At 37.7% G+C, this 17,949-nt stretch overlaps 1 protein-coding gene across 1 annotated transcript; it reads right to left on the minus strand.

Moving 5' to 3' along the window:
* Window positions 1-2,381: 2,381 nt before the first annotated feature.
* LOC140169450 (1,25-dihydroxyvitamin D(3) 24-hydroxylase, mitochondrial-like) lies at window positions 2,382-12,413 on the minus strand. Its single transcript, XM_072192710.1, has 8 exons — window positions 12,313-12,413; window positions 8,057-8,247; window positions 6,217-6,429; window positions 5,942-6,108; window positions 4,647-4,813; window positions 3,740-3,818; window positions 2,929-3,082; window positions 2,382-2,389 (listed from the first exon to the last, which is right to left on the minus strand). Exons 1-8 carry the CDS (start codon window positions 12,411-12,413, stop codon window positions 2,382-2,384), a joined length of 1,080 nt encoding a protein of 359 aa, XP_072048811.1.
* Window positions 12,414-17,949: the final 5,536 nt, after the last annotated feature.

Consider the following 17,949-nt stretch of genomic DNA (forward strand, 5'->3'; position numbering starts at 1 on the left):
GCTGTGCGCTGTGATGATAGAAGAACATAAAGTTCGTTGCCCTGGCCACTTTATCGCTAATTAATGGTCTTTCACGTGACGCGTTTCAACAAATCACAGTGGGCGATTTTGAATAATGGGTCGTGGGGGTAATAGAATTAATTATAGGGAATGAGACAAAAAAGCCAATAATCGCTTTTATATTTCCACAGGTCTTGCGGTTCTGAAGTTGAGCCCAATAATACGAGGGTCGGTCAATAAGTTCGTAGAACAAGGTGCTTAGAAGAGTACTAGCCAAATACTTCCTGTCTCACACTTGAACATGGTCACTGCATACCTTAAAGCACTCGTCTCATTTTTTCTTGAAACCTTCTTTGTCAACAAAATGGAAGTCTTCCGATTGCTCCACGAGCCATTTGTTAGTGAAGGCTCACTACCATTTATCACAAGCAAACCTGATATGTGACGTGTCTTGTCAAAAGGAGACACTTTTGGGCAGGTTATCAATTTTGAGGAGGTTTTTTTGCTCCACAACGCCGTTTTCTCCAATGAAATCGGACATTCCTAAGCAAAGATATCGAGTTCGTAAGTTATGGTATTATAAAATTGGAAATTGAGATATCGGCCTTTCAAAATATTATTGACAATGTTGAGAGTAGGAATTAGCTTGAAAAATGTCTCAAAAATACAAGATGCCAGTTATATTCTGGTCTGAAAATCTCAGATAATATTTTAAACATTAATAACATCACAAATTCGCAACAAACCCTAATTTTGGAAAAAAAAATCACCCGGGCAGATTTTTGGTTATTTCTCCATTTACGATCCTGCCCAAAAGTGTCTCCTTTTGACATGACACGTCACATAAAATTGGTTTCGCTAACTAGAGGCCATGCCTATCATGCCTATACAATTTTTATAGCAAAATCGAGCCATCAAGTGAAGAAGGGTGGTGGTAGGAATGGGACTGTTCTCGGATTGTTTCCTGTACACTATTCTCAGTTTGTCAAACTGCCATTCACGACAGAAGGGTCAGATAACTAAAGCAAACATACTGTGGTTTAGGCCCTAGACCAAGGAAGTGGGCTTCCTCTGCAGGGTGTCCTACCCATAAAACAGTAATACAAAATTCGAATATTTTGGCAGTAATGTTTTGAAGGAACAAGCTTTCAAATGAGACCAATTCATTATCGTGCGACAAAGTAGCACACTTTGTTCTACGAACTTTTTGACCGCCCCTCGTAGATAAAAAAAATCATGCACATGGGGCGGAAATGACACTCCTCCTGGATGTTCCTTCATAGAACCATACCATTCTTCTTGTGTGTCAGCTATATTTGTCGCAATATTTGACCCGCCTAAATTGTATTTGAATTGAGACTACTAGGACGTTACCTTTATTGTGCGTGTTGTGGCAATTTAACGTACAAAAATGTGCATACAATGTAGTTACGAATGATAAATGATCAAACAGGCCTACATGAGTTACCTCTGATAAGAGAAGATACATCTCTTGTTGTGCTAATCGGCGACCTGAAATGTATTAAAAACGTATGAGAAATTTCAAATTAATTTAGTGCCAAAAAAAAAAAAAAGAAGAAAAATAGCAAGGAGCCCGCACACCGACATCGCCTGGCTAATAATTACATGGTGCAGCAGAGATACTAAAATAAATACCCGGGATTGATACACGTGAAATGCTATGCACGATTTTGATATCAGACGAAAATCTTTGGATACCGGGGTAGAAAATGATGAATATCTCCCGTAAATGATTTCGTCTACAGAAACCAGAACTGGTTCCTTACACTTGAAAATACGTGTTGAACAGATATGATAGTCGTTAGCTAGCGGCTTGAGAATGAAGCGTGCGTCTTGAACTAAAAATCTGACCAAAATTCTGATTTTATATTGCGTTGGTCCTGTATGGATTACAGCGCGCAGGCTATAGCTGCACTCACTACTCCCATGGAGGCAGTAAAAGTCGATGACCATTGACCTCAATGTCGTATACAAGCTTACTCACACACAGCAGAAATCAATTACCCGGCTATTGTCAGTAGCCTTAGTCAGGTCCCCCGAATCATTATGCGTCTCAAAGGTCGGAAAAATGGCCATGGGTGGCTGTGGATTCAACCTACCATGGCGATTTCTGCCATGAAGATCAGATCATGGGCTAGAATAGAGTAAAATACAAACTTCTTGCGCACTACGCGAGTACATTGTCACAATAAAGCCCTTTTTTGAAGCTCGAAGATTTATATACAGTATATCTCAAAAACGGTATATGTATATCCCACCGATAATACCGGGTTAAAATGATGTAACTGGTAATTTAATTTTCGTCCTTGCCCCAAAACCTTTTCATTTTGCCCCTGACCAAGAAAGCTGGCTACGCCCCGCTACACGCCTACCAAACACACCCCAATAAATAAACAAACAAGCAAACGTACTGGATACCGGCTGCACCTGGCTCGAAACGCTGTTTTCTTTTTTTACGGGCCCCCTAGTTTTGTTTGCTTTTTGGCCGCGTAAATGAGCAAAGAAAACAGACCTTATAGTGGACACGTAAAGGCAAATAAAAGAGACCGTAGTGGGCCCGTAAAAAAGCAAAGAAAAGATGCCATGGGCCCGTTAAAGGAAGAAAGGCATGTAAAAAAGCTTAATAAGCAAAGAAAAATACCTTAATGGACCCGTACCCATATGGTATAGCAAAGCAAAGAAAAGACGTCTTAATTACAAGGTATTTTTCTTTACTTTTTTACGGGCCCCTGAGGTCCCTTTTCTTTGCTGTTATGGCCCATAGTAAAGTATGTTTCCTTTACCTTTTACGGCCCCATAGGACCTCGGGCTCTGGGGTAACGCACCCTTATCCCCCTCCTTGTCGGTGGCACTGTGCATTTTCGCGGCAATTTTTTGCGAAAATCGTATGATTTTGACTCAACTTACCTACACACATTCTGATTCCGTGCCCAAACGGTAGTGAAGCAAACGGGTGGTACTTTTTCTCTTTTTGAAGCCAACGCTCAGGCTGGAATTCATTTGGGTTCGCAAAAATCGTGGGGTCCCGACTTGCGTTGTAGAAATTAGTCGTAATATTAGTCTGAAATATGAATTGTAATCATGTAAATAACCTTTGTATACTGCGCCCAAAAAGTATCCTTACACTTGAAAAAAAATCCTAAATTTAAAACTAAACCATACTTGGGTAAATTTATTTTTTAAATTAAAATGGCCTAATAACAGTCCTTTCTCTTAACCCAAAGGTTTGTCACTTAGTGGCTTTGTATCTTCATTTTTGATTCTCTGTTTTAACCTCACATAGACCAGCATCCCTATGCAGGGTATTAGCATGAAAAAAGAAATGATCTTGCCCCCATCAGGACCTGAGCGTATGTCACAGAAAGACCTACCTGAACAAACAAAGTGCAGGATCCGGCTTTTTTTTCTCAAAAAAAAGAAAACAAACAAACAAAAAAGAACAAAAAGAAAAGAAACCCCCCAAACAAAAACAAACAAACAAACAACAACAACAGTTGAATAGACGAAACAATCATGCTATGTGACCCATCATGTCAAAACCGACCAGTTATCGGCTAGCTTCATTTGCAGATAACAATGAAAGAAGATGAAAAGGTATAAAGATATTTTGAGCTGGGTTCGCCTCATAGCAGTTTATCCTAGTTTTTAAATCTCAGTTTTAATTTCTGATGACAACTGGTAGGTTTTGATGTGATGGGTCACATATGTTTGCACTCACTCCTTTTGGAACATTATATCCCTTGATTATAATATCCTCGTCAAGAACCCTAGCAGTAGCTAAAGTGATTGGGTAAAGTCTGGAAAAAAAAACCACCACACCGCATGAAACGAATTGGTAATACACGAAGCTATTGTAACATGACGATCAAGCTTTACGAATTGAAATCCATTCAACCCTTATGGAAGACATTACCTTAAAGCCATAATGTGTGATTTGCTTCACAGCGACGCCCTCAATTTTACTCGGATTTCTAGTTATCGCATACTTATAATGCCCAGTGGTGTACTAAAATACGACGTAAAAGACTAAGCCTGAAGTGCTTTAATAACAGTAAAATTTAACTTTTTAAATTAAAACCGGGGAGACCCGGTTTTATTCAAAGTTCACCGATCGAGTGCTTGCTAACATGACACGTGGATGTCAGCTTATGTGTACACACATCGAGCGCGATGCTCCGTGCAGAATTACATGTAATACGATCGGCGAACGTTGTACACGAATTGTAGGCGCTGCAATGAAATCGCAATTTTCTTCGTTATATTGTGATCAGTGAAAACAAGCATTTAAATAGGAATCTATTCTTTATGCAAATCACACATTATTGCTTTAATCTCCCACGCAGATGGTTTAGATTTCAAATGGAGTCACACATCCAGGTAACCACATTTGAAATTCACACTTCCTGTGTGAATGATTAAGGTTGTGATGTGCCCTGAGTAATTTAATTTGATTATTTATCTTTGTTTACATTTTAATGATGAGAAACCCCTTTGCAAGAGTTGGTGTGTAATGGCTTTTTGGGAATCCCCTCCCATGCAATCTGACTCCTCTTTTTTCCCAATTGCAACCGTTTAAATACTTTAGATACATAAAACCATTACTAATTTTCATTATTATTACGCACCTCTGTGCTTCTTTGACAGTTGCCCTTAAATAAGTCATACTGTTGATCATTTCAGATGTAGGAGTAGCGCCCTCAGGGTTGATAAGCATTAATTCGTCATACAGTTTGTCTTGGATTTCTGGATGCTGAGAGACTTCATGAATTAAGAAAGCACTCGTATTTCCTGTCTAAAAGGACAAAACCGAGATATATCATATTACTTTCACATCATTAGCACATCTATCTATCTAACTATCTATCTACTCTAACTCATCCATCTACACTTAATATCTACCTATCTACGTCCCAAAGCTAGGAGGCCGTTGGGGCGACATAGTGATGGCTTAAGAGATGCACAATTTCCAAAGTTCTGTGTCCTCAGCTGTTCGTACGAGCAGGTCAAAGTTCAGTCCAGTCCAGTCTTTGATGTTATCAATTCACGTCTTCTTTGGTCTTCCTCTCTTCCTTACCCCATCTGTACCTCCCTGCAGAATGGTGTTTGCTAGACTGTTCTTCCACCTGATCACATGGGCAAACCACTGGAGTTGTCTTCTTTTCACAATGGAGATCAGATGTTCGTGTTCTCCAATGAAAATGTCTATCATTGCCCTTACTTGCTTGTTGGTAGTATGTGTAGAGTAGTGGTCCTGGAGGAGCATTCTCAAGCAGTTCATCTCAAATGCGTTAATCCTTTTTCCATCTCGGCATTTAGTGTCCAGGTTTCACACCCACACAGGAAGACGGCAACTACCAATGCTCTCAGAAGGATCATTCTTGCTGCCATTGAGATGTTCTTTTTTCTCCAAATGGGTTTTGGATTGGCTAGTGATGATATCGCTACAGCAATTCTGATTTTGATTTCTTGCACTGATTTGGCATCATCTGCGATGCCAAATCTGGCAACAAGCAATGTTTGAAATCCGGAGAAAGTTCAACATCAGCACGTCTATGATTGTTTCAAAAACTAATGATCTACCTTTTGATGAATTTAGTGTGTTCGAATTCGGCAGCTCGCTGAGTAATCCCTTTAACATGTTTTAGGAAGAGAGGTATTTATATCATTGATGGTATAGAGACAGATAAATAAATAAATAAATAAATAAATAAATAAATAAATAAATAAATAAATAAATAAATAAATAAATAAACAAACAAACAAACAAACAAACAAACAAACAAACAAACAAACAAACAAACAAACAAACAAACAATAAATAAATAAATAAATAAATAAATAAATAAATAAATAAATAAATAAATAAATAAATAAATAAATAAATAAAATAAACAGTTCTTGTAGCATTTGATACACGTACCGTATACACAGAGGCGGGAAATATTTCCGACACAGTACCATAGATTTCCTCTTTCGTTAACTTATTCTTGATCATCAAATAAGCAACAAATGTTCCATCATCAAAATTCTCTCCTTTTGCTGCTTTCTTGGCTAATACACCCATCTTCTCATCAACATATGTCTTTGCTGAAATATTTTAAAATATAATTATATTTTACTTCTTTTTAATTTTTATTTCATTTCTTCATTTTTCAATCAAGTAAATTCTTTCTCAACTAAGTTCAATGCACTTACTGATTGCAAATAGTTCGTCCCAAGCCTTGTTGCACTTAAGAATCGGATTACGACTCTTTGGCAAATTGTTGAGAACCTCTGCTGTGAGAACAAAGATTTTTCCAGTTTCCAATTCTAAAACTTGGAGTGCATCGAAGAATTCTTGGTTTTCTTTCTTCAAGACTCTTTCTGTGATCAGGCCTAGCCTTTTGTCAAAGAAGTACGTTGTAGATGCTGAAAGTGAAATGAAATGCGGCCATTAAAAGAATGTAAACATTGAAGGCGGAGGGTGCTAGCCATAAGCTTCAACGGAAAAAGTTTTGAAATATTTTTCAAAATATCAAGAGCTATCTTAAGAACTACTGAACCAATACTAGGCTTGTTTGTACTCATTTTAATGCATTTTTCATGCTGATTCCAAATATGGTCATAAAAATCTACATTTCTGAAATTTTTTGAATTTTTAAAAAAATTTGAAACTTGTTGTCTGCAGGGTTAGGGTTTAGGGTTAGCGTATTGCGACCCCTTAATGGTTGTTACAAATAAATACGCGTATCGAAAGGGCGTCGTATTATTATTACGACATAGCTGCAGACAAAATAAACAGCTTGAAATGTAAAGGACTGTAACCCACTTGCAAACCAATATTCTGACTGAAACGAAGTCTAACATTACTTTATGAAGCGACAGCACGGATAACACTCCAAATTTGAGGCACATTTTCAGAGTCCCTTGAAATTATCTTTTATCCCATTCACCTCCTCACCCCTAGCAAAAGAAAAATGGGCCATGAAAAACGACCAACATGAATTAGTAAACACACATAACGGTTTAATATTTGGATAATAACACGATATTATCTTTATAGAACTTCTTCACGCCATTCCATTGTTGGATCAGCACAACAATTCCAGCTTTGTGGAAAAAAAATAAGTTTGAATTTTTGCTTGGTTTAAGGGATCTGGAATGAGCGTTTTGAGCGTTTCGACAGTATTTTTTATGGAACATGAGAGCACATCAGACGTATCGAATTGCATTCTGAATACGAAGCATGTCTTTCTGATATCAAATAATTTTCATTTTTGAAAATCACGATATAATACAAATTTTATGACAAATTATAAAATTTGATATTTGTCAAATTTTGATATATAACAGTCCTCGAAGTAAATTTTATAAATCTAATGATATATTCTTAAAGTGTGTGTAGCTGGGAGGAAAAGCCGACGATCAATTGAAAATTTTGACCTTTCATATTGAAGATATGGATTTTTTCCCCAAAAAGACCTAATTTTTCTTTGGTGTTTTGGGAAAAAATCCATATCTTCAATACGAAAGGTCAAAATTTTCAATTGATCGTCGGCTTTTCATCCCACCTACCTACACGTTAAAGGTCAAAATTTTCAATTGATCGTCGGCTTTTCATCCCACCTACATACACGTTAAGTATAAATCATCAGATTTATAAAGTTTACTTCGAGTACTGTTAAATATCAAAAATATCAATTTTTAATGATTTGCCATAAAACATTGCGAATTTCAAAAAATCAAAATTATTTGATATCAGAATGACATTCTTTGTATTCAGAATGCAATTCGATTTGTCTGATGTGCTCTAATGTCCCACAATGAATACTGTCCAAACGTTCATACCCCTTCCCGTAAACAAAATTTTAATCTTGTGATTTTCTATGATTACCAAACCTGATGAACACCTTTAAATATATCATATGGACATGTGGTGTTCGAACACTTTTGTCAAAATTCTATGTGAATATGAACATTGCTCCAGCATGTTCCCAAAATGTGTTTCTGATTTGTAAGACGTTTTAACGTCTCGTGCACTATTAAACAAACTTACATTCCATGGACCATTTGTACAGTTCTGTCTCAATGTCTGGAATAACGCCATCTGGTTTTTGAATTGATCTCAATTTGTTGGTAAGATCTACGGCTACTTCGTGCATAGAGCCAACGTGTGATACAAGTGCACTGGGTTTCAAGATTCCTGGGCTTATTGCAGAACGCAACTTTTGCCATGTTTCACCCTCACTGCAATAACGACAAATGGCACATAAATAACTAACAGCTATTGATACCTTTTATGGGTAAAAACACTTTCTTTTATGGTTCAAGAACTTTGGCAACATATAGAATTCAAAAGGTGACAAGATAATGTACATGTACTCTAGCCAATAGTCAAAACCCATACACCCACCCCTTGGAAGATATGACCTTAGAGAATTGATGTTTTCAAATATCTTGGTATTTAAGAAGTTATTTTGTCTAATTTATCTATTTTGTCTATTTCCAAGAGAATTGGTGTTGTAAAACGTGCGAAGTAGTTTCTTCCTCTTCCACATTATTTTGGACTATGCCAGCTTCAAGTACTTCATCACAGATAATTCTCTTATCTGATATTAGAACACCAGTGGATGATATGTAATTCTATAAAATGAATTAAGTTACTAAATTTAGGGGGGGGGGGGAGTATGATGTAAGCTAATGTCAAAAGTGAGCAAGAATATGATATTTACAACTTCGGAGGATTATGGTTAGGACATAAACGGTTGTATGATCATGGAAATAATGCCACTTGATTTAAAAAAAACATAATTGCCAGTAGTTCTACCTTGTTTAAAGATGTTAGTATACATATTTTGCATAATACACCGGATGGGGTGAGTCCGGCCCAGAATGAGTCCGCCTGGGAAAACACAGAGTGAACTTAGCCCTTCATACTGGGCGGACACGCCCCAAGGGTACTTTTTTTCTTTACATCGTATGCCTACACAACACACAAATATCGATGTTTTAATTGCATAATGTGTTGGGCAAATCGGTCACCTTCCGAAATAATATACGAATGAAACCCGTCTCTGCAATGTCTGGAAATTATTACAATATTACTAATTAAAAAGAGTAAACTTCTATGACACGGGAAGGTTTTTTGACGATAATTTCTGTGGCGAAATGTCTCGGACTGTCTTGTTTTCTTGAGTACTTACATAGATTATCAAAAAACATTTTTGGGTGGGTGCGGCGTTGGGTGGGTGCGGCGTGCCGCACCCACCCTGTATTCTCTGACTATTGACCTACTTTTTCACATGCCGCAGTGTTGAGAAAATATTCGTGCCGGTTATATCCCAAACACCCACAGAGGTGATAGTTTACGGCGAGTTTTGTAATTATTACTTGATTTTGATATGTAAGTAATACGATAAAGTCGTCATAGGCAGTAATGTGTTTGTATTAAAAGAAATAACAAAAATAATTATTTAAGTAATAGAAATACTATTTGGAAATTGCAGCAAGATTTGGAGATGTTTTTATTTGAACAGTACCAGTTCACCAGTTTTGCTAGTTTTCCTAATCTTTGGGCTAAATTAATAGCATCGTGAAGGTCATATATATCATTTTATACTAACAGCTTCAGCATGTACTTAAATACAGCTTGTATGTGCATTGTGTTCAGTGTGTACATAGGCTATTTACTTTTCAAATCTTTGATGCTTGTATAAGGTATTATAGACAAATTATTAGAATGCATGTGCACCAGTAGAAATGGCCCAGGTTGAATAAAATAAATAAACATATGAATGAATATTTTATTCCTGGATTATTTTTGTTGGGACAAAATAATGATATAGTTTGACGCTTTGAAATACAGTTATGTTAATCATAATAAAGTTACAAAGATAAAAAATAATATCGAAATATTGTAAAATCAAACATTTCCCCTCATAAGTTGCAATACAACATATTGAGGAAATTGATATGACAGATTTTTAAACTTTGATATGGAAAGATACCCCAGCCCTGTTATCTCACCAGAGAAGATGAGCAGAAGTCTTTCTATCTGATGATAAAAAAAAACCTCTAGGTATGATTACGAAAATGTTTTAAATAACTGTTATCTACAAAAGTTTTATAACCATGTTTTATATAAAATGTTAACATAAAACGTCTTGTGTTATGATGTGAAGGGTTAATATAAAAACAGGGAAAATCTGTTCCAACTGACCAGCAGAGAACAAAGGATAAGCAATAGATCAGATTAAATCAGGGAAAATATGACACAACCTCCAATGGGGGAATAACAAACGTATAAACGTATAAAGTTAAAAACTCTTTTAACTTTGTTTATACGTTTTGTGTTATTCTCCTATTGGAAATCGATGTTGTGTCATATTTTCCCTGTTTTTAATTGTGAACTTGACTTACTCATTCTTTCATTTCTCTTGACAATTTTTCATTTGCCCACCCTATTCCTTTTAAAGGAATTTTTATTTGATAATCTATGGTACTTAGCTGCGATGTGTGCTGGCAGTCACGAGATCAGAAGCACGTGATGGGCGAACTTGCCCCGAGGGCGGACACTCCCCGGTGTCCCTACATTTTGATACCTATTGTTTATATGCTTGAAATGTATTTATATTCTTTCACACATATAATTGATATTTTGTACAATATCATACTAGTATATTCACCAAAGGGGGTTCCCATGCACCGAGTGCTTTTTTTTTTCTAACTTACATTTTTGTAATCCTGAAGGTGTCTAGTAAATGAATTTTGATGTTCCAAAAATTAAATATTGTCCCATGGGGTTCATTTGGCGGCCATCTTGGATTCCGACAAAATTCAATTAAATTGACATAACTTTTGAACTAGACATCATAGGAAGACAAATGACCCCATTTTTCGGGATAATGTGGACATGAGCAATCAATTAAAAGGTTTATTGTCATGATTTAAACATGTTGGATACATTAAAATGCAAAATATTATGTCCCATGGCGTTCATTTGGCGGCCATCTTGGATTCCGACAAAATTCAATTAAATTGACATAACTTTTGAACTAGACATCATAGGAAGACAAATGACCCCATTTTTCGGGATAATGTGGACATGAACAATCAATTAAAAGGTTTATTATCATGATTTAAACATGTTGGATACATTAAAATGCAAAATATTATGTCCCATGGCGTTTATTTGGCGGCCATCTTGGATTCCGACAAAATTCAATGAAATTGACATAACTTTTGAACTAGACATCATAGGAAGACAAATGACCCCATTTTTCGGGATAATGTGGACATGAGCAATCAATAAAAGGGTTATTTTCATGTTGGATACATTAAAATGCAAAATATTACTACAAATAGTATCTTCAAGGCATACTCGTCTGTATATAATAGGAGCTCTTTTTGGTACATTGAGAAGGATATTTACTATTTTCTAGTCTAGGTGCATGACTTAACTTATTATTAGCTAGAACTGATGTTAGTGAACTAAAAATCGTAGCATAGTAATAGTGAAGTGGTGGATAATCATGCCAAAACGCAAGGGTGATAAAGGTACCGAGTCAGACTCACTGCAGAAACGTCCACCTGTAAATTGTATTTTACATGTGAGTGGTATTGAGCATCTAGATTATACGCCGCTCAGTAAAGTAAGGGGCTCCGGCACTGACAAGCTGGCTCAGCTACATGACATTTGCGACAAAAGACACATTGAACCTCTTGACTCACGTACATGGATGATGTCTGTAATCACATTCCGGAGAGTCTTGCTGGTGCAGATTTATATAGAAACAATTGGATATCATCGAGGCTGCTACCAAAACTTTACTGAAAATTAATATCGTTTGAAATGTAGTGCAGGAAATAATAATTTGTCTTCAACATCACAATCCTCTCGTAACCGTAAATTACAATTATCAACTGTCATGCGACTGTTCCCTCCAGAATGTATCTTTTGTGAAAGACTGGAAATGAAAGATGAGAGATGCATCAAATTCCCAGCATTCAAGGACAAAGACGGAGCATTTAAGGAGCCTAATTGGAAACAGATTGAGCCTCGGGCACTAGAACTAGGACTACTTCGTCTACATAGCATGGTGCAAGGTGAGGACCTGTTTGCAAGAGAGGCGAATTTCCACTATTCCTGTCGCGATTCTTTCAACACGAAGTACACAACTTACCTGCGTGATGAAGCGAAAGCGACAATTGAAACAGAGCAGGATCGTAAAGCTGCTGCACATCTGCTGGCATTCACTGTTGTCCTTGATTTCAAGACCGAGTTGCTGGGCAGAAGGAGGTTATGTTACTTACATCGCTGAGTCTTCTGTACAATCATACAAGAGTTTGAAAGAAGTGGCTTCCCCAATCCAGAGTACAGAAGTGACAAGCTGAAGGTCCGACTTGAGAACCATGATATTCATGACTCGATCACATTTGCCAAGTTTTATCCGGGTGACAAAGGCTATATCACCTACAACCTGGTCTACGGCGCCATCATCTCTGTCGCAGACGCGGTGACTTATTCATTTAAGTATAAGGATGTGGCCCTGTTTCTTCTACCAAACTACCAAAGCACATGCTGCACTAGTATCGGGCACCTCTATGGAAGCAAACAACTCACCACTATATCTTCAGTAAGCTGGGTCACTGTGAGACATGCAACTTCGCCTTAGGAACTAGAGACAGTGATGGCCAAGGCTCTTGATAAGGTTTCCACATAATACTCCGCAGATCATTACCAGCAAGGGAAACAACGTGTTTCATCTTGTATGGGACAATCTAAACAAAACAATGACGAATATCCATGGCTAGAATGTTGTGAACAGCACTGGTGTGGTAATTATACAAGATGTGAAACCCGGGTTTGATACCACTAACCAGGATCGAACTCTCCCTCTCTACGCGCTCCCTGTTCACATCTGTGGAAGCCATTGAGAGAAGCAACCTGTCCCAGGGTTTGGTGGCTGATCTCATTACCAGTGGCTGCCTACGTAGTGTATTGACAGGGAAGGCATATGCAAAAGCACTGTTCTGCCTCTAAACAGTCGGTGAAGCGCTTGTTAATTGAGCGATTCATTGAGGAGGAGAACGTTGAGGTCACCAGCCCCAAGACCTTGCTGAATCTTGTACAGACATGTACTCCTCGTGAGACCCTCGACCTCGCTTTACAGGACCCCTCCACTTTTACCATGCTTGTGAAGTATGTCACATATGAAGACAAGGACATACTCCTGACCCACTTGGATGGTGAAGGGGTGATGGATAGGGGTGAAATAGTCAATAGTTGACTTTCTTTGGGGTTTCACACCGGTAGCTGAGAGGAAGCCACCAAACCCTGGGACAGGCTGCTTCTCCCTACTGCTTCCCGTGTAAATGACCAGACACGATATTCTTTGAGATGCATGTTGAGTACATTTCGCTATTTATCATGGGCGGAGTGAACACGGTTCCCTCAGGAAATTTGGGCCCGACTTGACTACAGATATGAACAGAAGCCATGGTCTCGGGTATATCTACGCTCGTAGAGAGGGAGAGTCCGATCCTGGTTAGTAATGGTATCAAACCCGGGTTTCACATCTTGTATCATTATCCCACCAGTGCTGTTCACCACGTGTCGCCCATGAATATTTGTCATTGTTTTGTTTAGATTGTCCCATTCGAGATGAAACACATCCTTTCCCTCGCCGGTAATGATCTGCGGAGTAAGGGATGTGGAAACCTCATCAAGATCCTTGGCCAGCACTGTCTCAAGTTCCAAGGCGAAGTTATGTCTCAGTGTCACAGTGGCGAGTTGTTTGCTTCTGTAGAGGTGCCGGATGATAGTGCAGAGCAGTATGTGCTTTGGTAGTTTCCAGTCACCGCGTTTGCGACAGAGATGCTGCCGCTGTAGACCAGGTTGTTGGTGATATACCCTTTGTCACCTAGATGAAATTTGGCATAGGCGATCGAGTCATGGATAATGTGGTTCTCAAGTAGGACCTTCAGCTTCTCATTCGCCTCTCTTGCAAAGAGGTCCTCACCTAGCACCATGCTATGTAGACGATGTAGTCCTAGTTCTAGTGCCCGAGGCTCAATCTGTTTCCAAGTAGGCTCCTTAAATGCTCCGTATTTGTCCTTGAATACTGGGAATTTGATGCGTCTCTCAGTCTTTCCAGACACTTTAATTTCTAAAAAAACTAAACTCTAAAAAGATACATTCTGGAGGGAACAGTCGCATGACAGTTGATAATTGTAATTTATGGTTACGAGAGGATTGTGATGTTGAAGATTCATTAGTTCCTGCACTACATTTCAAACGATATTGATTTTCAGTAAAGTTTTGGTAGCAGCCTCGATGATATCCAATTATTGTTTCTATATAAATCTGCACCAGCAAGACTCTCCGGAATGTGATTACAGACATCATCCATGTGATCGGGTGAGTCAAGAGGTTCAATGTGTCTTTTGTCGCAAATGTCATGTAGCTGAGCCAGCTTGTCAGTGGCGGAGCCCCTTACTTTACTGAGCGGCGTATAATCTAGATGCTCAATACCACTCACATGTAAAATACAATTTACAGGTGGACGTTTCTGCAGTGAGTCTGACTCGGTACCTTTATCACCCTTGCGTTTTGGCATGATTATCCACCACTTCACTATTACTATGCTACGATTTTTAGTTCACTAACACCAGTTCTAGCTAATAATAAGTTAAGTCATGCACCTAGAAGAGAAAATAGTAAATAAATCAATAACATCAAAATATCCTTCTCAATGTACCAAAAAGGGCTCCTATTATACAGACGAGTATGCCTTGAAGATACTATTTTTAGTAATATTTTGCATTTTAATGTATCCAATATGTTTAAATCATGAAAATAACCCTTTTAATTGATTGCTCATGTCCACATTATCCCGAAAAATGGGGTCATTTGTCTTCCTATGATGTCTAGTTCAAAAGTTATGTCAATTTCATTGAATTTTGTCAGAATCCAAGATGGCCGCCAAATGAACGGCATGGGACATAATATTTTGCATTTTAATGTATCCAACATGTTTAAATCATGAAAATAAACCTTTTAATTGATTGCTCATGTCCACATTATCCCGAAAAATGGGGTCATTTGTCTTCCTATGATGTCTAGTTCAAAAGTTATGTCAATTTAATTGAATTTTGTCGGAATCCAAGATGGCCGCCAAATGAACCCCATGGGACAATATTTAATTTTGGGAACATCAAAATTCATTTACTAGACACCTTCAGGATTACAAAAATGTAAGTTAGAAAAAAAAAGCACTCGGTGCATGGGAACCCCCTCTGGTGACTACACTATCAGCGAGCAAAAGAACCAGTGATAGCAGTGCGATAATTTACTTGTGCATGTCCGACTTTTCTTATCATTCAGCGGACATTAAATATAATATATGCATAATTAATGATGCTGCTATTTCATGCCCGATGTATAGGTTTTAATTTCATCGCGACATGGATTTCTGGCCATTGCCGATTGTTGGATTTTGTTTATCTTGGTCACGAAATCCCAACGCTGCAGACAGATGCGTAAGCAGAGGAGTGGCGGAGTCGGCAGGCGGGAAAATAGTTTCGGTAACATCGGGGGCGTAAAAATGGAAATAAATGTCAAATTAGCCTTTTAGACGACAAGGCTAGTTATGCGCCTACTACCTGCATGCTTCCGATTGGCTGCTAGAAAATCAATGTCGGGTAATCAAAGGCAGAAACGAACTATCATGCACCAGGAACTAGAGGGATTACGTTACCCGCGAGTTTCAAATTCAAATGCATCGCGCGACGATGAGATAACAAAATACCACAACATCGCGAGATGCCTCATGCTTCGATTATGGAGTATACATCGGCCTTTACTTAGCAATGCCGACAAACTTTCCATATCAAAACAAAAAGTTCTATATTTGTGACATCTGGACGTTGTCCGATTACGTATCTTTTAACATTTGTTTACATAACGAACTCTCTTTACTATTAAATCATATAGCATGCAGATATCGTGGCTGCAAACTATTGCATTTTCCATGTTAGATGATTGCCAGTTCATGTTCTTATTTGCCAGGTCTAAGTTTATATAAAGGGTTAAAATAAAATTCTGCTTTATGTTACGCCTAGTTTTATCGAAGTGTGCCTCAATTGTGATGGAGATTACCAACTTCAAATTTGTTTTTTCTAAAAATAAAAACGTACGAAGAAATTCCACAGTACGTCTGAAAGAAAGGAGCTTTGTATTCTGACAGGGACGATTGTAGATAACGACAAAAGTGCGTGCCTACTCTACATAAGATGTATTGTCTTCTCCGTCAAGCTGGGCACTGGTGCCTAATCTACATAAGATGTCGTTTTCGTTAAGCTGGGCACTAGTGCCTACTCTGCATAAGATATGTGACGTGTCATGTCAAAAGGAGACACTTTTGGGCATGATCGTAAATGGAGAAATAGCCAAAAATCTGCCCGGGGGTGATTTTTACAATTTGAGTTTGTTGCGAATTTGTGATGTTATTATCTGATAGTTTCAGACCAGAATATAACTGGCATCTTGTATTTTTGAGACATTATTCAAGGTAATTCCTACTCTCAACATTGTCAATAATATTTTTAAGGCCGATATCTCAATTTCTAATTTTATCATACCATAACTTACGAACACAATATCTTCGCTTAGGAATGTCCGATTTCATTGGAAAAAACGGCGTTCATTTAAGGGATCTAAAATGAGCGTTTATTGCGTTTCGACAGTATTTTTTGTGGGACATGAGAGCACCTTGGACCTATCGAATTGCATTCTGAATACGAAGCATGTCTTTCTGATATCAAATAATTTTCATTTTTGAAAATCACAATATAATACAAATTTTATGACAAATTATAAAAATTTGATATTTTTCAAATTTTTGATATATAACAGTCCTTGAAGTAAATTATATAAATCTAATGATATATTTTAAAGTGTATGTAGCAGGGAGGAAAAAGCCGACGGTCAATTGAAAATTTTGACCTTTCATATTGAAGATATGGATTTTTTCCCAAAAGACCTCATTTTTTTGGTGTTTTGGGAAAAAATCCATATCTTCAATACGAAAGGTCAAAATTTTCAATTGATCGTCGGCTTTTCATCCCACCTACATACACTTTAAGTATAAATCATCAGATTTATAAAGTTTACTTCAAGAACTGTTAAATATCAAAAACATCAATTTTGAATGATTTGCCATAAAATGTGTATTAAATTGCGAATTTCAAAAAATCAAAATTATTTGATATCAGAATGATATTCTTCGTATTCAGAATGCAATTCGATATGTCTGATGTGCTCTAATGTCCCAAAATAAATACTGTCCAAACGTTCATACCCCAGCCCTTAAGCTATGTAAAAACCTCAAAATTGATAACCTGCCCAAAAGTGTCTCCTTTTGACATGACACGTCACATATATTGTCTTTTCCGTTAAGCTTGGCGCTGGTTTTTAAAATAGCGAATATGTAAACATGGAACAAATTTGATTCCGGATGAAAGAAGTGAATGGTGAAAGTTATGTTTGTCAACACCGCAAAGGATCTATGTTCTGCCAGTTATCTGTAAGTCTACAATGAACTTAATGGTACATAAGTCATTGGTTACTACTTCTGAGAGTCGTCTGAAACTGAATTATAGTTCGATCATCTCATAATAGGCGGGAATTGTGTTAGTATTTTTCCGAATACATCGAAAAGTAGACCCATATGTTAAGAGTGATAGGCTTGACATGTCAGGTCTATATATATCGTTCGTGTTAAAGTAAGCAGATAAAGAATAACGCTTGATTTAATAATTTGTGAATTAATTTGGTCAGAAACACAAAAAAGTCTTCAAAATGTCGGGGCGGTCACCATCCCACGGGGGGGGCAAGAGGGTGGCAAGACTTTTCACAGGGGGGCTGCTGCCCCTTGCCCCCTGGCTACG

This window comes from Amphiura filiformis, chromosome 14, assembly GCF_039555335.1.
Source record: "Amphiura filiformis chromosome 14, Afil_fr2py, whole genome shotgun sequence".
NCBI classification, from domain to species: Eukaryota; Metazoa; Echinodermata; class Ophiuroidea; order Amphilepidida; family Amphiuridae; genus Amphiura; species Amphiura filiformis.

Coding starts and splice junctions, on each gene's coding strand:
- LOC140169450 (XM_072192710.1), bottom strand. CDS start 12,413: ATGGTTCTCAAGTCGGACCTTCAGCTTGTCACTTCTGTACTCTGGATT. Junction 4,814..5,941: donor TTCCCGCCTCTGTGTATACG/GTACGTGTATCA, acceptor TTGTCCTTTTAG/ACAGGAAATACGAGTGCTTT. Junction 3,083..3,739: donor GATATAATGTTCCAAAAGGA/GTGAGTGCAAAC, acceptor TTCATATTTCAG/ACTAATATTACGACTAATTT.